The sequence below is a fragment of the Antedon mediterranea genome, chromosome 6, assembly GCF_964355755.1.
Source record: "Antedon mediterranea chromosome 6, ecAntMedi1.1, whole genome shotgun sequence".
In the NCBI taxonomy this organism is placed as follows: domain Eukaryota; kingdom Metazoa; phylum Echinodermata; class Crinoidea; order Comatulida; family Antedonidae; genus Antedon; species Antedon mediterranea.
This window is the reverse complement of record NC_092675.1, coordinates 10,693,868-10,717,590: the sequence shown is the minus strand read 5'-3', so window position 1 is coordinate 10,717,590 and position 23,723 is coordinate 10,693,868. Positions and strand designations below refer to the sequence as shown.

The 23,723-nt window shown below is 32.4% G+C and overlaps 1 protein-coding gene across 1 annotated transcript in view; it reads right to left on the bottom strand.

The window, feature by feature from the left end:
* Positions 1-19,980, bottom strand: part of LOC140051391 (centlein-like) — a 28,927-nt gene extending 8,947 nt beyond the window's left edge. Inside the window, exons 1-17 of the mRNA XM_072096592.1 lie at positions 19,555-19,980; positions 18,992-19,093; positions 14,645-14,763; positions 14,388-14,513; positions 13,476-13,576; positions 13,262-13,347; positions 12,875-12,963; positions 12,430-12,601; positions 11,544-11,635; positions 6,688-6,805; positions 5,877-5,979; positions 5,366-5,476; positions 4,900-5,054; positions 4,297-4,428; positions 3,819-3,965; positions 3,329-3,426; positions 2,181-2,289 (exon numbers count right to left, since the gene is read on the bottom strand). Coding sequence (XP_071952693.1) covers positions 2,181-2,289; positions 3,329-3,426; positions 3,819-3,965; positions 4,297-4,428; positions 4,900-5,054; positions 5,366-5,476; positions 5,877-5,979; positions 6,688-6,805; positions 11,544-11,635; positions 12,430-12,601; positions 12,875-12,963; positions 13,262-13,347; positions 13,476-13,576; positions 14,388-14,513; positions 14,645-14,763; positions 18,992-19,093; positions 19,555-19,977 — 2,283 coding nt within the window. The 5' untranslated portion in view covers positions 19,978-19,980. The remainder of the gene's footprint in view (positions 1-2,180; positions 2,290-3,328; positions 3,427-3,818; positions 3,966-4,296; positions 4,429-4,899; positions 5,055-5,365; positions 5,477-5,876; positions 5,980-6,687; positions 6,806-11,543; positions 11,636-12,429; positions 12,602-12,874; positions 12,964-13,261; positions 13,348-13,475; positions 13,577-14,387; positions 14,514-14,644; positions 14,764-18,991; positions 19,094-19,554) is intronic.
* Between the last annotated feature and the right edge of the window lie 3,743 nt (positions 19,981-23,723).

Sequence of the window (23,723 nt, the reverse complement as noted above, 5' to 3'; positions counted from 1 at the left end):
AAATAAACGTTCTCTTAAGTTTAAGTTAAATAAATTGTCTTTAAAACTAACTATATTATTTTTAATCGCACAAAGGGAAATCTTACTTTTGATAACTTATTTATTGATAATCATCTTATTTCTCGCGTCAATGAAACTAAATTTCTCGGTGTTACTATTGACGCTAATTTAACTTGGAAACCACATTTAAATAAAGTTAGTAATATTATTTCTAGAAATGTTAGTATTATTAATAATTTAAAACACTCTTCCCCTGGACAAGTACTAAACTTGATCGTATTTTTAAACTACAAAAAGAATTGTCAGAATTTGTGCAGGGGCACCAATTAATTCTTATTCTAAATTATTTTTTCATTATTAAAATGTTCTAAATATTTATGATTTAAATAAACTATTAACTAACACTTTTATGTTTCGTCTTACTAAAAAAACATTACCACCTTATGTTTGTTCTTTATTTACTAACGCATCCGAACTCCACTCATATAATACACGATTCTCCCAGACAAATTTCTTAAGCGATCTATCAAATTCTAAACTCAGACGCTCTTCAATTCTGTACAATGGCCCAAAATTATGGAAAAATATCTCCCCTTCTTTAAAAAATAAACATTCTCTTTCATCATTTAAATATCATTATAAAAGCCTCTTGGTCTCAGTGTATGGTGAGTAGTCTCCTCTTTCCTTCTTTTGATATTTTTTTGTATTGGATTTAAAGAGTTTTAAATGAATTGTAAATTATTTATATTTGGATTTACATAATATATTCTATAATTTTTTACTATATTTCTTAAAGATGTATTGTCCCTTTGACTAATTCCAAAAAAATAAAAAATAAAAGATTTCGAAAAAAGGTGGGTCATTTTGAAGTATCATAATAGTTATTAACTATCACCAAAAATTTTTGGAAAAAAAAAAATTAACTGAAATACAGACGTTTTTTTGTTTAAAAAATAACTTTGACTTCCAGTCAAAGTTTTCAATCAAAACATATCCCATAATGAAACGTGCTTGTTTGGCTACTCTGTATGCATAATCATAAAACTTCCTCATGATCTGTGTGAAAATACCTTCTTAATTCGAGTTGTAAACAATCCTAATTTAGCATATACATATTAATGCATACTCATGGTTTGAAATCTACTTTCGCTCGTGACGATTTTCCACATGAAATGTAATCAAACTAATTTACCTGTTAATTACGTAAACTTGTTGTTTTTGGCTCAAATTTTCGACTTAAACTTTAATATTACTTTGATATGGCCACTTTAAATTTAGAATATTTTGACCTTCATTTTTTTGTGTTTCAAGGGACAATACATCTTTAGTTTTATTTATTTATTTTGTTTTTAAATATTATTTTTTGATGCGTTCAACTTAACTCGGTCGGTCTGTAATCTGATTGACTCCTGTTACAATTAATGGTTTCTAACTTAAACGCTTCATTTGTATAATCATTTTCGTATATTTATCTGTAATTATTGTTTAAGTGATAATTTTTCTCCCGTGTGCTTGTCTGGGTATCCAAACTAAATTCTAAAGTTTTCAACTTATTTGGTCACCTTCCACACTCATCATACTTTTTTTAATATCTAAATATTTAAGTAAAATGTATATTGATGTGTGTGGAAAAAATTAATAAACAAACAAAACAAACTCCCAGTTGAAAAAGTTTTAGGAGTATCATGGTGTGTAGAAAGTGATGTTTTTAAATACAAGGTCCAACTTCATGATTATCTCCCAACAAGAAAAATATACTTAAAACTATCAGTTCCATATCCTGTGTTAATAGTAGGAAAAATTATTCTCCACATATTGTGCAAAGAGAATCTCGACTGGAATTTATATTTATGTTGCTTTTGGATTCTGTTATACTGTACACAAAGAAGGTTCAACTACAATAATTTTGTTTATCCTTTATTTATGTTCTGCGTAAACAAACTGCTCGTCAGCCAGCTACACTCAATTAATTGTTGTCGCAATTAAACCTGTTTTACATCAGATTACAACATTATGCAATTATAGATGGTAAATTTACTCTAATTGGGTGACGGCTTGTATTTATTGAATCTTTATGAAAATATAGATATGGTTTGATGTTTGGTAAATTTGATCTAATTGGGTTACCAGCCACAGTATTAACATCTATTATGCTTCAGAAGAAACTAAAGATTACTTACCAGATAGACATTGTCTGACTTGTCTTTATTGGTGGAGGCTTTCACTCTAGCTCTCAAATCTTCCATAAGTGACCTCTTTTGATTTAGATCACGTTCATTATGACTAATCCTAATATATTTCATAAAGTAAGAATACTTATATTAAATAAAAGAATTTTTGCCCTGCAACGTTGTTTCGAAAATCAACATGAGGTGCACACTGTTCTACTCCACTGGAGCACTAGATGCCAACAGTAGTACACAGTATGTGTTCGACATGTGCCAAGACCACACAATTAATTAGATGATTGAATGTGGAGTGACTATTCAATTTTAATATTTTTTAATCTTTTGAAACCCAAATTCATTGGTAGAAAAAAATGTGTGTACCATGTAAAGTAAAATCCTTATACACTAAAATGATATCTTTATTTAGAGGGAATTTTAATTTCAAGATTTTTTAAACATAAAGCTTAATACACCTATTTTTAATTTACTAATAAATCAAATGCATCATGTAGCACTGTAACTTGGGTGTCTAGAAAACTCAGATATCAATATCAGATCATCAAATGATTGGTTGGTAGGTCATTGGGTCATTCAATTATTATTCAGAAGGTAGGTAATTTGAAATAATAGAGTATTATTAAAACTGATTACTGTCACTTACGTTTTCTTACTAATATTGTAAAATGTAGAAGTGGCCTACGGCTTAAATCATAAAAAAAATACAGTGCACGTTACCGTTAAAATGTAGGCTTAAAAATTAGGTATGTACGAGTTGGTGTGGGTACAAGTTAGCCAAGTTGGGAATAGGTACGAGTTATTTTGGGTACGAGTTGACCACTTTCTAGCCTACTAGTAGGGCCAGGCCTACTCTTCGCGATACATCGCGATAGCACATACACATTGAGCCTTGAATTGAGTTTGCTTAGCTAGGCTAGGCCTAAATGCTAAGCCTACATTTCAAAAGGTGTATACTGTATTTCTTTATGATTTAAGTCGTAGGCTGCTACTACAAGTTACAATAATTAATATTATTAGTAAGAAAAAGTAAAATACTGCAGCAAAATACTGTAGTATTCAAACAAGCTAGATCTAGACAACTCAGATATATCTGAGATCTGAGTTTTCTAGATCTGAGTTTTCTAGACACCCCTGTAACTTGCCTATCTTGAAGAGTCTTTATCTGCTGAGCCTGTGATTCAATCTCACTTTTAAGCGTTTTCACCACCACATTCCGTTGTGATAATTCAATAGACTGGTTCTGAATGTAAACAGTATTTCAAATTAATGTATGGAATAGTTGACCACCCAGGAAAATACAACAATGCATTCTAGGAGGACAAGGAGGACAATTACACAATCTACATATCAATAATTTTTTATTTTAATAATAACATCATTATTGTAATTGTTTGTAACTACTGTGGAGTAGCTTTGCATCTGGTGTTGAGTAATTAGTCAGATGTTACCCTTCCTGTTGGCTAAAAATCAAAAAGTTTAAGGGATGTGGAACTAATAGTGTCGCAGCCACAGAAAACCCTTTAATCCCCGGACCTCAGCATCTAGATTTCTTTGATTTGCACCCAGGACCCTGAAAAGCAAGCAAAACTCCATTTCAGGCTTCTTAATTTAAGGATTGTGAATGCAAGATACCTTAGCACGTAATTCCAGTTCTTTCCAATCAGTGTCAGTATGCTTGGGTTGTTTTGTGCTGCTTGTTTGTCTTTTGCAGCACATTTCAACTTGTTGTCTGACAAGTTCTGCTTCATCATTGTTCTGCTCAACTTCTCGTGTCAACCTCTGGAGAAAAAAGAAAAAAAAAACAAGATAGTATAAAAGTGGTAACCCTTTCACGGTGTACTGTAAGATCTTTTAAAGGAAAAGGGGGAGGCTATTGAAAAGAATGGTAATTTGCATAAATCTGTGGTCACATGGCAATTTATTTTTCACTCATTCTGAAAAACTACTTTTTTCAATGAAAATTTATTCAATACAAAATCGTTTGTGGTATCATAAAATCCTAATACTTTGTAATAGGGTAAACAAATAGTAAATAAACAGTGGTTTGCATGCCACATTACTTGTGAAAAAAATACTTTATGTTGTGTATATGTATAGTAGAGATATGTACTTTTATGGTTTCTTTGCTTATCTTCAACCTTTGATTGGATAGGCTCAAATCAGCTTGTAGTAGCTCACATTTTGCAGTCAACTGTTCCACAGATTGTTGAAGAATGCGCTTTGATCTTTTTGTTGCTATAACCTAACAACACAAAATATAGTGTTATATACCAATCGCATGGATTGAATAACGAACCATACTAACAGCTGTTTTGCCTTTGTCCCCTGCTATCTCTTCCTAAATCATGCGGTCAATACTCGCAAAGTATACCTTTTTAAAATTCCTCCATTTATGCTGTTTACATGAAACCTCTTATTATAGCCAATTTCTTTGAAACAGACAGACCTATTTTTTTTTATAGTGACTTGCACTGCAAATTTTCTGGCTGTTTTACTTTATCATTTCATTTTTTTTTACTTTTTATGCTTATTTTGTTTTGTATCTCCATTGACTGATGCCCAAAGCATTGTCATTTTTTCAGTAAATCGCCTTTGGATTTATTATACCTTTCATACAAATAAACACAAAAGTACAATTTCAAGAAATAATTGAGTAGAGTAAGTATGGCAAATACCTGTTTTAATGCTATTGTATATAATATGCCATCTTTACCTGTTGTTGAAGGGATGCAAGTCGGTTCTTCAAACTACAAATATTTTGGTCTGTTAGCCCAGCCTTTCCACAGTATGTCTTCACAAGAAGTTTCTGTAACTTGGGTAGTGGTAAGTGTGGTGAAGTTGCTGTGTGTTGTCTCTCAACTTTAGGGGCTGAAAGGAATATCAATATAGTCTACGACATAGCAACCTAGAGGAATCTTCTGATTTCTTAAAGTGTATGGTTGGATGTGCAGTAAAACCAGATACCATATTAGAGGTACCAATCTAATTTACAAATTCTGACAGAATCAATAGGTAAATTATTTGTCACAGTGACAAATAATTAAAACCTTTTATTTCATTTTAAGTAAAGTACTGTATGATTCATTTTCTCTGTCCTTTTTATCATTAAAAAATCCTTCATTACCAGAAATGACTTGATTAAATCTTCACACAAAAAATAGGAATACAATTTGTCTTACATGAAGTAACAATGGTACTCAAACTGCTACCTTCACTGTCTGTCATTGATGCTATTTCATCATTCTTTTCAAGCAAAGATTCTTTTAAGAATCTAATTTCTGCTTCTTGAACTGCATATAAAAATAAGCTTTATTTATTCTGGCTTACGAGCTATAGAGCTTCATTGTCTCATTAGAAGCCCCAGAAAATCTACACTCATTTTACCCTTATTTTGACATGGAATTTTTGAAAGTACTAATACTTAGTTCAACAAATTTGTTTTAAACACACCTGAGTGTATCTCTCTCTTTTGATTGGTGAAGTAGGCATCACATGCCATTCGACAAGCGCCCATGGTAATTGTGGGGTTTTACAGTACTATCTAATGGCTTCTATACTGTAGCATGTATTGGATTATTTTCAGGGCTCACTGCTCCACAGATGTCAGTATTGTAACATATATTAAATATTAAAATATAATTTAATGTAGAGTTATCATATCAAATTTAATTATTAAAATGTATTGTATACCTCGTTCAGTCTGAGTTGCTACAGATATTTGGATTGTATGCTCTGCTTCTTTGCCTTTGTATGCCTTAGCCATCCGCCTTAGGTAGGTTTCAACAGAAATTAACTATATGAAAGGAGGGAATGTGTTTGCTTAATTATAACAACTATACTTTTTGCTACAGGTCAAACTATTTCAAGGCATTGTTGATGTCATTCTCTAATCCCTATCTAATACTAGTGAAGTTCACATTTACCTATAATGTGCAATAATGTACAATAATGTACATAATTATTATGGACATTTTTTATGATACTGCTCACTGGAGTACAAGACAAAATACAATTACAACCATTTGGCCAATTACTGTATTAAAGTTGCAAAAAGGTTTGGATCTTAAACTCTCCTATTAAATGTTACACAAGGATCAGATAGACTCATATTAAATTACAGTCACACGCTAAACGCTTCTTTTTGAATGTACTGTATAATGTCAAAGGAATAGAAATGTATGATCGTGTTATATCAATATGACCTTACATCCCTTAATAATCTCAACAATCAAGCCTCAAATATTTATTCTACAAATTTGTTGTTTTGCAAATGGTACTTTGATTGCATCTTGTATCTTCTTCAATTATCTGCTTTTTGGCAAATGTGTAAAATTGGTAGAGAATGTCTAAAAAATCATATTATCGTAGTAGCAATTTACAAAATTTAGAGCATTCATTTAAAAAAGAAGCCCATCTAAAAAAAAAGCACACCTAAGAATCCTAAAAGAAAGCCTCGCTTTTCAAGGTTTTACAGTAGGTTATGAAAAATGTGTATGGTTACCTCTCGCGGTGACTTGGGTGATTTTACTAGACCTGACAGATTCCTCCTTGACAACTTGTTTGCTGACCGCATTATTTGCTGTCCTAAACTCTCTGGGTTACTGCTAACAACATCATCACTGAATAATAAAACAAACATACATCATTGAGCCAAAATTAAATCACAAAAAAACAAAACATGATAGAGCTGCTGTCTTACATATCAGACAGCACATCTTCCCATTCGTTATCATAAAAACAAAACATGATAGAGCTGCTGTCTTACCTATCAGACTGCACATCTTCTTATTCGTTATCATAAAAACAAAACATGATAGAGCTGCTATCTTACCTATCAGACAGCACATCTTCCCATTCGTTATCATAAAAACAAAACATGATAGAGCTGCTGTCTTACATATCAGACAGCACATCTTCCCATTCGTTATCATAAAAACAAAACATGATAGAGCTGCTGTCTTACCTATCAGACAGCACATCTTCTTATTCGTTATCATAAAAACAAAACATGATAGAGCTGCTATCTTACCTATCAGACTGCACATCTTCTTATTCGTTATCATAAAAACAAAACATGATAGAGCTGCTATCTTACCTATCAGACAGCACATCTTCCCATTCGTTATCATAAAAACAAAACATGATAGAGCTGCTGTCTTACATATCAGACAGCACATCTTCCCATTCGTTATCATAAAAACAAAACATGATAGAGCTGCTATCTTACCTATCAGACAGCACATCTTCCCATTCGTTATCATAAAAACAAAACATGATAGAGCTGCTATCTTACATATCAGACAGCACATCTTCCCATTCGTTATCATAAAAACAAAACATGATAGAGCTGCTATCTTACCTATCAGACAGCACATCTTCCCATTCGTTATCATAAAAACAAAACATGATAGAGCTGCTATCTTACATATCAGACAGCACATCTTCCCATTCGTTATCATAAAAACAAAACATGATAGAGCTGCTATCTTACCTATCAGACAGCACATCTTCCCATTCGTTATCATAAAAACAAAACATGACAGAGCTGCTATCTTACCTATCAGACTGCACATCTTCCCATTCGTTATCATAAAAACAAAACATGATAGAGCTGCTGTCTTACCTATCAGACAGCACATCTTCCCATTCGTTATCATAAATACAAAACATGATAGAGCTGCTATCTTACATATCAGACAGCACATCTTCCCATTCGTTATCATAACAAGGCCAACAGCCATTAAGTCGCGTGCTACAATGCATAGTGATACCGGACCGACAGACAAACAGACCGACAGACAGACGGACTGACCGACATAGTGAACTATACTGACCGAAATTACTGAACATGTTTAAAAATGTTGAAATGTTTAAAAACATTTATATTTTTTTAATTTACACGTGCGTAGCCTGTCACTTTTGACGTGCTCGTATAACGTAATTTCGAGTTGAAAAGTAAGTCAAGAAAACAGAAATCGGGCAAAATGAGTGCGCAATAACATTTAACGCGCAGTGCGCGCGCAAAAATCTGTGCACTCATGGCAATTTTGTAAACGCTTAAAATTGCCTGAAACGTACTCTTATTTCATCGAAAATAAATTTTGAAAATTTTAAGCGCGCGTACGCATGCGTTACATGCGCTACGCACGTAATTGTATTGCCATATGATGATTTATGCCCTGAAATTTATGAGTACCAAATTTTATTTAATTGTGATTCATGGTTGTTAAGATATGATTACAAACGTGATTTCGTTAAATCGTGCGTAGACCGCGTAATTTTTTATTGCGCACCGTGAAAACATAACCACATCGATTCCTGGCCATAAGGAATATTCTGTGAAAAATTGACTTAGCTAGATTAAACTGATATCAAGATAAGGTCATAAAGCGATAAAACGCATAGTGATACCGGACAGACAGACAGACAGACCGACAGACAGACAGACCGACCGACCGACATAGTGAACTATAGAGTCGCTTCCACGCGACTAAAAACAAAACATGATAGAGCTGCTATCTTACATATCAGACAGCACATCTTCCCATTCGTTATCATAAAAACAAAACATGATAGAGCTGCTATCTTACCTATCAGACTGCACATCTTCTTATTCGTTATCATAAAAACAAAACATGATAGAGCTGCTGTCTTACATATCAGACAGCACATCTTCCCATTCGTTATCATAAAAACAAAACATGATAGAGCTGCTATCTTACCTATCAGACTGCACATCTTCTTATTCGTTATCATAAAAACAAAACATGATAGAGCTGCTGTCTTACATATCAGACAGCACATCTTCCCATTCGTTATCATAAAAACAAAACATGATAGAGCTGCTATCTTACCTATCAGACTGCACATCTTCTTATTCGTTATCATAAAAACAAAACATGATAGAGCTGCTGTCTTACCTATCAGACTGCACATCTTCCCATTCGTTATCATAAATACAAAACATGACAGAGCTGCTGTCTTACCTATCAGACTGCACATCTTCCCATTCGTTATCATAAATACAAAACATGACAGAGCTGCTATCTTACCTATCAGACTGCACATCTTCCCATTCGTTATCATAAAAACAAAACATGATAGAGCTGCTATCTTACATATCAGACAGCACATCTTCCCATTCGTTATCATAAAAACAAAACATGATAGAGCTGCTATCTTACCTATCAGACTGCACATCTTCTTATTCGTTATCATAAAAACAAAACATGATAGAGCTGCTGTCTTACCTATCAGACAGCACATCTTCCCATTCGTTATCATAAATACAAAACATGACAGAGCTGCTGTCTTACCTATCAGACTGCACATCTTCCCATTCGTTATCATAAATACAAAACATGACAGAGCTGCTGTCTTACCTATCAGAATGGACATCTTCCCATTCGTTATCATAAAAACAAAACATGATAGAGCTGCTGTCTTACCTATCAGACAGCACATCTTCCCATTCGTTATCATAAATACAAAACATGACAGAGCTGCTGTCTTACCTATCAGACTGCACATCTTCCCATTCGTTATCATAAATACAAAACATGACAGAGCTGCTGTCTTACCTATCAGAATGGACATCTTCCCATTCGTTATCATAAAAACAAAACATGATAGAGCTGCTTTCTTACCTATCAGAATGCACATCTTCCCATTCGTTATCATAAAAACAAAACATGACAGAGCTGCTATCTTACCTATCAGACTGCACATCTTCCCATTCGTTATCATTAAAACAAAAATGATAGAGCTGCTGTCTTACCTATCAGAATGCACATTTTCCCATTCGTTATAATAAAAACAACACATGATAGAGATGCTGTCTTACCTATCAGAATGCACATTTTCCCATTCGTTATCATTAAAACAACACATGATAGAGATGCTGTCTTACCTATCAGACTGCACATCTTCCCATTCGTTATCATAAAAACAAAACATGATAAAGATGCTGTCTTACCTATCAGAATGCACATCTTCTCTTTGTTATCATAAATACAAAACATGATAGAGCTGCTGTCTTACCTATCAGAATGCACATCTTCCCATTCGTTATCATTAAAACAAAACATGATAGAGCTGCTGTCTTACCTATCAGACTGCACATCTTCCCATTCGTTATCATTAAAACAAAACATGATAGAGATGCTGTCTTACCTATCAGACTGCACATCTTCCCATTCGTTATCATAAAAACAAAACATGATAGAGCTGCTATCTTACCTATCAGACAGCACATCTTCCCATTCGTTATCATAAAAACAAAACATGATAGAGCTGCTGTCTTACCTATCAGACTGCACATCTTCTTATTCGTTATCATAAAAACAAAACATGATAGAGCTGCTATCTTACCTATCAGACAGCACATCTTCTTATTCGTTATCATAAAAACAAAACATGATCAAGCTGCTTTCCTACCTATCAGAATGCACATCTTCCCATTTGTTATCATTAAAACAAAACATGATAGAGATGCTGTCTTACTATCAGAATGCACATCTTCCCATTCATTTTCATAAATACAAAACATGATAGAGATGCTGTCTTACCTATCAGACTGCACATCTTCCCATTCGTTATCATTAAAACAACACATGATAGAGATGCTGTCTTACCTATCAGACTGCACATCTTCCCATTCGTTATCATAAAAACAAAACATGATAAAGATGCTGTCTTACCTATCAGAATGCACATCTTCCCATTCGTTATCATTAAAACAAAACATGATAGAGCTGCTGTCTTACCTATCAGAATGCACATCTTCCCATTCGTTATCATAAAAACAAAACATGATAGAGCTGCTATCTTACCTATCAGAATGCACATCTTCCCATTCGTTAACATTAAAACAAAACATGATAGAGATGCTGTCTTACTATCAGACTGCACATCTTCCCATTCATTTTCATAAATACAAAACATGATAGAGATGCTGTCTTACCTATCAGACTGCACATCTTCCCATTCGTTATCATAAAAACAAAACATGATAAAGATGCTGTCTTACCTATCAGAATGCACATCTTCTCTTTGTTATCATAAATACAAAACATGACAGAGCTGCTTTCTTACCTATCAGACTGCACATCTTCCCATTCGGTATCATAAAAACAAAACATGATAGAGCTGCTGTCTTACCTATCAGAATGCACATCTTCCTATTCGTTATCATTAAACAAAACATGATAGAGCTGCTGTCTTACATATCAGAATGCACATCTTCACATTCGTTATCATAAATACAAAACATGATAGAGCTGCTGTCTTACCTATCAGACTGCACATTTTCCCATTCGTTATCACAAAAACAAAAACATGATAGAGCTGCTGTCTTACCTATCAGACTGCACATCTTCCCATTCGTTATCTTCAAATTCTGGAAAAACCTTCCTCATTTTTAAGATGGATTTATTCAAGAAAAGTTGATGCTGGAAGTAAAAAGATATATGTTCAATCATTTTCTTGTTTAAACATGACTTTAATTAGGTTTGAACTATCTTTCTTGAAATTGTCCATAGCTTTTCCATTTTGCAGACATTAACACTTATTTATTCATTCACATTTTATGTTTTCTATTTTCCAGGACCTTAATACTAAATTGAATTTCCATAACTTTCCAAACCTGTACGAACCCTGATATTCAAAATAAATTTGTATACATTTTTGCTCGTATACCCAACCAGCTCTGCTTATTTTATTTCCGTCAAGGTTCACTAATATAGAGTTTAAATTTTAATAATACTTTGAAAAAAATATTATTCAATTTTTTTTATCTAATAATCATTAGTAAATCTTGCGATATTCTCACCATTTAAGTCAGAATTTTTATTTTAAAGATGTATTGTCCCCTAAAAATATGAAAAATGAATATAAATAAAAAAAGACTTTGAATAGTCCATTTCACAGTTTTAATCAAGTTAATTACTAAACTTAATCCGTAAAAAAAAAAGTTTTCACTTGTGAAAAGACAAACTTCCAGTTTGACTATTTTTTTTCCAGGTAATTTTTTTTCCCGGTCCCATATTTGGTCAAAGTGAATAACTATGACATTGTGACATTAAAATAACATATTCAACAAAAATAATTAAAACATTTTTTCAGGGATATATATATATATCTTTAACTGTTCAACTTTGAGAATAGCAGACTGTACTGAAAGTATTTTCAATATAAAGATATACATACATCAATATTAAAAAAAATTGAGAATATAACACATTACCTGCTTAGGAGTTTTTATTGCCAAATGTTTGTCTGCCTTATACTGTTTCCATTTCTTATTCTTACGTTTCATCTTTCTTTTTAATTTGTGTATTTCTTGTTTATTGTGCTGTACCTCTGTCTCTTTGCTAAGAAAGTCCGTCTTTACAGTACACAAATCAGCTCTGGCAGATCTGAAATTTACATACAGGTATAACTCCATATATTATTTGAAGCATCAACCAACATATACGGTAAAAATTTAACAAAGAGCTTTATCGTCCAACACATACAAACCCACAAATCATCATCAGGAAAAAGATCAGAGAGAAAATACAAAAAAAAAACACCTCCATTGTTCTAAAGCTCTATCTACACTATCAAACTAGTTTGACAAATGGTATAGTCAAATATTGTAGTGATATGACATCATCATGTCCACAAACTATGACCTGACAATTTGTTACCTTGCCTCTCTTTCTAGTTGTATTTGATCAGATATAAGTTTCTTATTTTCATTTCTTTCTTGTTGAAGTTGTTGCTTTAATAGTTTATTCTGTAGAAAAAATATACTATCAACAATTTAGATAAGTGGAAGAAACCGCTATCATTTTATTCTGTAACTATATGCATAATATAAAATTAATTAGATGTGTTTTGATTTATTATTTATTTGCCTTTGAATTGTTTTGATGTTTTATATAATATAGGTAAAGAAACCGATATATAGTGCAGTGGTGTTGAGTTGGACATGTTCTACTACCCTTAAAATGCATGCATGTAGCTTTAAAGTTATTTGGTCATTATGCTATACAAAACAATCTTTTATATAGTCTACTGTGGCAATACTTTACCTTTTTTAATTGATCATCAAATATGCGTTGTTCCTTCTGGAAAATTTGCAAGTTTTTGTGTTCTTTTTCAAAGCATGCTTGTAACTCTATGAAAATTATTTGGTTGAATTTCGAATAATTATTAAATCCATTTTGTTGTGTTGTCTAAATAACAATTTGTAAAATAATCAAGGATGAAATTACAAATAAATATCCTTGGATGCATTATACTCACTTAGTCTTTCTTGTTCAAGACACCTGCTTAAATCAGCAATTGTACTTGCATCAGCTGTTGTCTGCACTTGAAGCGTATCAATTTCTTCATGTATATCAATTCTAAGTATAAAAAAAATCAATTTTACAAGCAATTAAGATAATATTTCCTATAAAATTACTTTTATCCCATTTTCCTATCAATAACATATTGTATTATTTAGTTTGAATTGAAGTTCTATAAAACATTACACTATAATTGTGACTCTCTATGGTCAGGTTTTAATGGAAATAAAGGTTATTGACTGCATACTACAACTGATTATTTTGGATTTGAAAAAAACATCAGGCGGCAGCATTCAACATACACAGTAAAGCTCCATCTACACTATCAAACTATATATGACAAAAAATGTGATGTGATGGATACAATGATGTCATATTACTACCATATTTGGGGACATCATACTTTTTTTTGACAAAATAGTTTGATAATGTAGATATACAATATGATCTTCTATCATGTAAGTTTTCCCACTACTGACAAAGCTCAACTACAGGCAGCTAATCACAATTCACACACATTGCTGTGGGCATGACTGACCAATAGATTATTTTATAATGAGACTTTCACGTGCAGTGACTTTTTATCAAAATAAATTATTTGAACACATGTATGCTATTTATGCTCTTTTGCATATGAAGGTGGTGGATGACAGAGGGCTGATTTGTTGTACAAAATCAGGACAACATATACATTCATTTAAAACTGGAAAACCTTTGCCTACAATTTTGTCTCAGATTATAATATTCTATATTTACGTTGACATTTTGTTGCCAGGGCATTTCATCTTAATTTTGAGTGCTGAGCTGGTAGCAAGCTCAGCTGGTAGCAACACCTAAAAAAATACAAAAAGCAATAATAGTGTCTTGCCTTTCATTATTGAGTTGTGTATATTTTTCTTTGTAAAAAGTTAGGTCATTCCATACTGTATCACTGTTTAATTGTTGAAGTTGCTTTGAACTTGTCTTGACATGTTTTCTAGAATTCAAAGTTTTCCTATAGTAACAAGAAGAGTTGAACAAAGTACAAGTAATAATAAGTCTCTAAAAAAAATACTTCATGTGCTTTAAAAGCTTCTAGCCTTGGTTATATTGGCAGATGTTCTCAGGGTAAATGATATTACTTACAATTCTTCTTCATCATAAGTACTAATTTGTTCTCTCAGAATGGAACAGTTTTCTTGCAAAATCTTCAAACGATCAAACCTCTTTTTATGCACCTTTCTCATTGTTTCTAGTTCTTCATTCTATAATTGGTAAAAAACATGAAATACATTGAAATATCTCAGTGGCAGATCAAAATGATTAAAAATTCCGTAACTTAACTAAATATACTACAACCTCTGATCGGTGTGAATTTTGCACTCAACATCAATCTTGCAAGGAGATGGTCATGGTCTATAGTTTGTAAACAAAATATTGATTAAATTATGACTTATTAAATATTTTAAAAATTACCTATGAAATATGGAATTTTCAAGGGGCGTCATTAAGACTATAAAAGCAGGAACCGAGAAAAAACGGCAGCATTACGGTTTAGAGAGGCGATTCGATAGGGTAGGCACAATTTTTAAGTAAAAGAAAAGCCACATGGTTGTGGATTACTTCAGTTCACTTCTATTTTTAGGATTATTTATATAAGCTATAGAACTACATTGTTATATCTTTATAACATTTATGTATATTGTGGCTCTACGTTTATTCGTTTTCTTTTATTCTTAGCTTGCAAAATTGTACATTGGCTATGCCACCTGTATTGTAACAATGGGAATGTGAATTATTTATAAGTAAGTTGATCATTCCTATAACCTTTATGCTACGTTTTTATTCTAGACATACTCTAGCCCTGAACGTAGTATTCTTCATTATTCTACTAATTACCAGCTTATTGTTGGTACAGAATCTTAATTATAATTAAGGCTACCTTTTGACGCCTATCATGATTTGTTTACTCTGGATTTCCTAATTTGTAATCAAAAAGTATGTAAGGCATTTTCATTTTACTTTGCAGTGCTTACATCAGTTTACTTTACATGAGTGATACTATAGGCCTACCTACAAGTCATATTGTATCATCGAAACTGGGAATAAAAGTTGTCTATTTTCATCTTTTTTTTCTGTATTTTCAACTTGTTTGTGTTAATCGTCACCAGCACATGTGTGGTAATTATGAATTTTAGATGTAATTTCTTATTAGAACTTGTGATTGTAAAATCCTGTCCTTACAATGCTAGGCCCATTGAAAATAAGAGGTCAGTCTACTCGCCTGCTACAGCCCGATGAAGCCTAAAAAAACACCTTAAAATCACATTTGAAACCGTTTTAGACCATTTTGAGCATTTCGACAAAACATTTTATCACAAAACAAAAGTGTACAGAATAGCTTCAAATCACATTTGGATACATTTTAGACTCAAGTAAACCTGTTGACTATGAAACCTATCCCCAGGAAGTGAAACGCAGGAAAAGGGGTAGGAGTGGTGGAATTATAAAACGTTTAAGACGGAGACAAGTAAAACCTTCTCTACCATTGATAATTTTTGGAAATGTTCGCTCTCTTCCAAATAAGCTTGACGAACTATGTGCATGTACACGATATATGAATGAATACAGAGATGCTTCTGTGATCTGTTTAACAGAAACGTTACATAAAAATATACTTGACAGTCAACTTGAATTAAATAACTTCAAAATAATCAGAGGTGACCGAACTCTAGAATCTGGAAAGCAAAGGGGTGGAGGTGTATGTATTTACATAAATAACAAGTGGTGTAAAAACTGGGCCGTGAGAGAACAATTATGTACACCAGATGTTGAATTGTTGACCGTTAGTGCCAGACCATATTACTTACCTCGTAAATTTGGACAGATATACTTCACCGTTGTTTATTTTCATCCAAAAGGACCTTTGCTATTGCAATACAAAAGACTCGTATAAAAGTAAGATATGCTCTAAATTAGGAAACTTGTATCATAATAATATACACTTAATTCCTAAATCGTCAGAGGCTTAAACAATTTAAGCCAGTTGTAAATAAGTTCAAACTATGGAATGATGACACTATTGAGACACTTCGAGCCTGTCTTGGACTGTACAGATTGGAAAATTTTTTACTGTAACGATTAAAATATGAAAACACAGGTTATCTCAGACTTCATATCTTGATCCCACTGTAAGCAAAGTTCAGTATCCAAATGATAAACCATGGATAACCGGCAGGTGAGCTCAAATTCTTGTTACAGAAGAAGCGCAAAGCACATGGCCAAAAAAAACGAAGTATGAGTCAAAGAAATTAATCAACTCATCAAAGCATCTAAACATAAATTTAAAAGTAACATTGAAAGTAAATTTAAAGAAAATAATCCAAGAGTAGCTAGGAAGGCATTACAAATGTTAACAGGGTATAAAAATGTTGCTAAATCTAGAAAGCAAGATCATGATTTATTTAATTCCGACAACTTAAATGATTTCTTGTCGATTTGATGATGAAGCTACTGTAAACGATACTCTATTAAATAATATAATGCCTGTAAATGATACAAATGAAAATACTGTTGGTGGTGTTTATTACTATCAGGGAAGTGAGCAGTACTGAGATTGCACCTGTTTTCACTCAACTATTAAATCAAAGTATAAATGATGGTATTGTTCCTAAAATCTGGAAAACCTTTGTGATATCCCCACTACCCAAAATAAAAAAACCAAGGGAACTGAAGGATTTCAGACCAATTGCTATCACATCAAACGTTATAAAATGTTTTAAAAAGAGAAAATTTTAATTGAACATTTATTTGACATGACTAAACATTTTCACCACCCCTTTTAATTTGCTTATCAAGAAAACCGCAGTGTGGAAGATGCTGTGTTAGTTCACATAAACAGAATATATAGTCACTTAGACAAAAATAGGTCATATGTCAGATCATTATATGTTGACTTTTCCAGTGCATTTAACACTGTAGTACCTGAAATAGAAAGTTGAATAATATGAACATTAATGTAAATATTTTAAAATGGCTATATGGCCAGACCACAGTTTGTAAAATTAAACGATATTTAAAAAGAGAGAGTTGTAAATGTGGGTATACCACAGGGGTGTGTAATCTCACCAGTACTGTATTCTCTATTCACTGTATATTTTAGATCCAAGTCCAAGATGTGTTTGGTAGTTAAATATGCTGACGATACCGTTTTGACTGGCTATACCAATGCAGATGAAAATAGTTATAGGGAAATGATAACCGATTTTTTAAAGTGGAGTGAGGATAACAACCTGAAATTAAATGCAACTAAAACTAAAGAAGTTGTAATTGAAAGAATATAAACATTTGATTCCAGTTGTTAAAAATGGAGAAGAAATTAATATGGCAGAAGAATACACATATTTAGGATGTATCATTGATCATAAACTTAACTGGAAGACAAACACAGATGTATTAGTTGGTAAATCATGTAGAAAAATGAAAACGCTCAATATTGATATGACTATTATGAAGTTGTTTTATACAACGATGATCCAAAGTGTATATCTTACTGTCTGATTTGTAACTATGGTAATTTATTTAAGAAAGATAAAAAAAGGCTAACGCCCGTATTCTTAAATCGGACTTTAGTCTAGCTAAAGCTAAAAGCTAATTTTTAAAGCTAAAACTTTAAAAATGATGTCATTTTTAAATTTATAAACCAAACTTCAACTAAATCGCCGACTAAATCAGGACCTTGACTAAATCGAGATGGATTTTGATCGATTTTTTTAGTCCTGGAGGGGGCAGGCTATATGGTCGACTAAATGGTTTTTAAACGATGTTTATCAAAAACGTCATTGAGTTGTTATATTGGCCAGATATTAAAGAATGAAATATCTATTTTTATTTTAGCTTAATTAAATATACATTGGTATGTTATAATACGAAAAAAACAACTTCATGGCAAAAAAAAAAGGAAACTGTAGAGTTAATGTATCATTGTGCAATGCTTCCTTTTTAAAATAATATCAGTATCATCAGTATAAATGGAATTAAAACATAATAAATGAGACTTCAATTGCAATTCTTGCATATTATTTTACAGTTTTCTAGGAGCGGTTGAAATCAGCAGGACTCACACCTGTCGAAGACGGTTACTAATTCTAGTATACTATAAAAAAAAATTGTATACCAAAATGAATGGGGTAAGCACATGATTATGAAAAATAATTTCTAAAGAATGATAACAAGAAGCTGAAATTAGGACATTTTTGTAGTTTGAAACTAAAGATTGATGGTCTTATGGTCTAAGACTTTAGGTGGTAAGTAGATTATAAGTACCTGTATATATTTGGGTACTTGTGTTGTGACTTTGCAATATTGTTTAAAGGTTTGCATGGCAAATAAACGAGACATTCTCAATTATACTTAAAGGTCTGTCTACACTATCAAACTTTAATATAAAACTTTAAATATAATCAAAACACAAACAAGCAATACAGCCATTACCTTCAGTTTCAAAAGTTTTCTGAGATCAGACATCTTTCTTTCATAGTTTTCTTCTAACACTTTTTTTTCCTTTCTTCCTAAGTTGTGTCTTATTTGTTCATCCTGGACAGAAAACCATAACTTAAGTATAAAGGATAAAAATCAATCTTAACAATTGATACCCCTCACACTTATTATGTTTATGTGTGATCAACAATACACTAGAGACGCTTTGGGCCTCAACTCAGGCCTGGAAGTATGTGGAATTACACTTGAAGAAAGTCAAGTTTTAGGCAGTTAGATCCAGGATGGACTTGATTCCCTTAATCATTGATCTTTGACCAGCAAACTACCTCTTCCAAGCCTGAGTAGTCAAATTACTGGGGGCTACCATCCAATCAGATTTTATCCACCTTTTTTAGGAATATGCTCCAACAACAACCATATTGCATATGGAGGGTTGGGGAGCAGTACACAACTTATGATAAAGCACTTGAGCGAGCTTCCAAGGTCACTGTGCATCGGGTTTGCTAAGAAAGTCACTAGAGTGAGTAAATAAATACAAATGTAATTTATTACTTTACCATTGTAGTTCCTGCATCAAGTCCAGAATAATGTATATCATTTACACTAATTCCACTGAAGGTTTGACTCCTATATCTTGGTCTACTGGATCTTTCAACTCTGTCGCCTGCTAACAATAATCTATGATGGTCAACTACCAATGGTTGTGGGTGAGAGTGAGGTGTTATTGGTATTTGTTCAGGTGTGAATGAGGCTTGCCGAGTGTTAGATGCTGTTGAGCCCACCTGAGTGCCAGGTGCGGTTGAGCCTACTTGAGTCTTAGATGCTGTTGAGCCCACCTGAGTGCCAGTTGCGGTTGAGCCTACTTGAGTCTTAGATGCTGTTGAGCCCACCTGAGTGCCAGTTGCGGTTGAGTCCACTTGAGTCTCAGCATTATTTGTTGATACAGCAGGTATCATCATTTCCTTCAACTTCTTTTCCATGAGCTTCTCATTTAATACCAATTTGTCATATTTCGATTTTACATCAATATACATCTGTGAAAGTGTGACAGAAATGTTATGACAATTTTTATGTGGTATACTGTAGTTTGTCTTAGAAATAGTGACCATTGTGGTTTTGTTGTTGTTGAAACTGTGTTACTGTTATAATAATAAAATCTTTTTGAAATGGAGGCTCAAAATATGTGCTTCTGCGAGGTCTGTATGAAAGAAATACAACTACAGTATCACAACAATTATCAAACCGATCAACAAACAAGAAAATTATACATTGAAAGGAGCAAAAAAAAAAAAAAGTATAAAAATGTATATTAACCCTTTCACTGCGTATACCCGGTTAAACAGACGTCGTTAAAATACGTATACACAGTAATACCGGTTATGGGCAAAACAATGATTTAATCGTATTTGGCTATAATATATAGCACCCTCTATATTTTTTCGATGAACCTGAATATTTTTGCAAGTCATTAAAACTTTGATTTGTGCATAATTTTTATAAAACAATAAAAATAATTCAATTTTTTTATATATTTTTATATGTTATACGTATCTTCATCAATATCCAGTTGGAAAAACGTATTTCATAAGAATTTCTTATAGAAAATATAGTTTTTATCATTGGTTCGATAGAAAACACAAAATCCAAAATACCGGTAATTAACGTCACATGACGTCATCAATATGCAAATTACATTTTTTTTTTTACCTAACTGTAGACTAACCCTTTGCCCACACACCAATAATTACAAAATTATCTCAATTAGCAATTTATTAAAATATCATGTTTTTCTTAAATATATATTACGCACAGAGGTGGGAATAATGCTCCGCAGTGAATAGATAGAAGTTAGTAGATAAAAATTAAAACAGAAAAACTAACAATTATAAAACTCTACTACAACAAAACAGGCTTAATTAAGAAGGAATTAATCTTTTGAAATTGTTTAAGGAGAGAGCATTTTTTGTGTTTATATCAATTTCGTTCCAAATTTTGGCTCCACGGTAAGAAAAACTTTTCTTTTCATATTCTGTATTTGGCTTTACTAGACACAGGTCATTTTTAGATCTTGTATCATATTAGGATTTTCTTTGAGTAAATTTATTTGATAGATAAGTCGGAGTCTTGTTATTTTATACATTAAGACTTTTTAGTTGTAGGTAAGTTTACATTCAAGATTATTCCATTTAAGTACTTCAAGTGGCTCTGTAGCCGAATCATACTTTCTTTTTTTAGTGATTATTTTTGCTGCCCTATTTTGAAGCACTTGAATGTTACGATTGAGATTTTTACTGCATCTGCCCCACTTGATGTTACAGTAGTCAAAATGGGTGGTTACTTTAATATAGCAATGACTGGAGATGCTTTGGCAACAAACAAGTAGCTTTTTTAAGATAGAACTAAACCTGGCAGAACTTTGTTTTTAATAAGTTCAACATCAATTTGAACACCTAGGTGTTTACAGTGTGAAACCCTCTGAAGGGGGATTCCATTTATATTAATAATTAAGTTTTTCTTTCATAATTTTGATAATTTTATATGCAAACCTATAAACATGAACTCTGTCTTATTTACATTTAAGCTTAGTTCGTTGTTACATAGCCAGTTATTTATATTTACAAGGTCACTGTTAATTTTGTTAACAATAGCCAGGTTCACATAAGATTTTATCGTGCTTTCGCATCGTGATATCTTTTGGATCTTTAGATATGTAATACAAAGCAGTATCATCTGCATACATACTTAGTTTAACATGTTTAACAACATTTTGAAGATCGTTTATATACAGTAAACACAACACAGGGTCAAGGATAGACTCCTGGGGTATTCATCAGACACTGTTATATCGTTCCGACAAGACACCAAAAACATTTGTTATATGGTTACAGTCAGTTATACTAATTACTGAACCAGTTTACAACATTAAAATCAACATCAAAATATGACAACATTTTACAAGGATATTATGGTTGCCACAGTGTCAAATGCTTTCTTTAAATCCAGTCTTCAGTTATATTAATCAGGGCAGATGAAGTAGAAAAGTTAGGTCTCAAGCCAGATAGTTTTCATAGATTAAGGAGTGAGAGTTTAAATAAGGATAAAATTTATGGTTAAACGAATAAGGGATGATAATTCCAATTTTATTTTACTTTTCCATTTTTTTGGAAAACGACTTGTAGTTACAGATAAGTTAACAATAAAAGTTATTGGTTCTAAAATATAGTTAATTGTTAATTTTATCAATTTACAAGGGATTCCGTCATTTCCAGTCACTTTTTTAGTTGATAGATTGAAGAGTAGCTTGTATATGTAATCTTGTTTTACTTCACACCTATCTCAACATTATTGGTTGAGATAGGTTTTCCACAATTTAATTGATTGGTTTTAGGAATATTTTCAGCCAGTTTAGGTCCTATATTTAATAGCAAAATAAGAGTTCATTGTATTAGCAATTTTTAGATGCTAATGTTCAAGATATTATTAACAACATTTAAACTAGGCCTATACTATTTTACCTAAAATTAAAAACTATCCAATAACTACCTAAAGTACACCATAGTCAATATTGACTATGAGTACACATAGAGTACTGTACAAATACATTTCATTTTCACACATAAACACAGGTATACAGTATCACTAGATACTCACAATTTAAAAAAGTTATTGACGCTTTTGCACATGATGACTTCATAAACATTTTATAAATGGTAAATCATGCGAATGATAATTGATTGACCTAGACAATATAAAAAAAATGGAGGGAAATGGAATACGGATAAGTGGAGATGCGCTCTATTAAATGTGATGAGCTATGAGGAAAGAGATAAAAATCCTATATTTTATATTCGAGTGGCCATACGATGACATCACAATGTCCAGTTAGCCATATCGATGCATGATTCAATATCTATAACTCATCAACTTCCAGAATATGTAATTTAAAAAAAGTTCACCACGTAGTTTAGAATCTATGACTGTTTGAAAAAAGGCATAATTTCACAAATTTTTGAACTTTTTCATCAAAAACGCGTGCGAATTGTACAATTTGACGTGCTCGTATGACATGATTTTATGTCAAAATTGTTTGAAAAGTTGATAAAATTACTAAAGAAGGCTGGAAAAACAAAAATCACGCAAAAAAATATTTGTTTTGCGCTACATGCGCGTAAATGTAGCGCGTAAAAAACTGCGCACGCGTGGGAATTTTTGAAATGTTTAAAATGACATGAAGTGTGTAGAAAGTTGATTAGAAATTGATTTTTCACATCTTGAAATTTTAAACACGCGTACGCGTATAACTTTCTGTGAAACATGCCATTTTTAATCCATAGAAAGTTTGCGCATGATATGACTTAAAATGACTTTGGTTTTTAATCTATGATCAATCATTGAAATTCATAATATTGCGCGTAACTTACGCTGCGCAACTCCGACATCGTCAAAAAGCTTGGCTGCATATCTACAGCCACAGGTCAAAGTTATACAATCTTCTGTTGGCCAGAATTAGAGATACGCTGCAAACAAAATTCGTGAAAAGAAAGAAGAATATCGAAAAAAAAAAAAAGAAATCGAGACAATAACAAGGGGTTATACGTCAAGTGCGGATAACCAATGAGAATGAAATTCTGATTGTCTGATTAGGGACATGAGTGACCCTGCCCATGATAGCTTTAGGATCCCCCTGGCCCGGGAGGAGAGCACCTGTTAAAGGATTCACATTGGG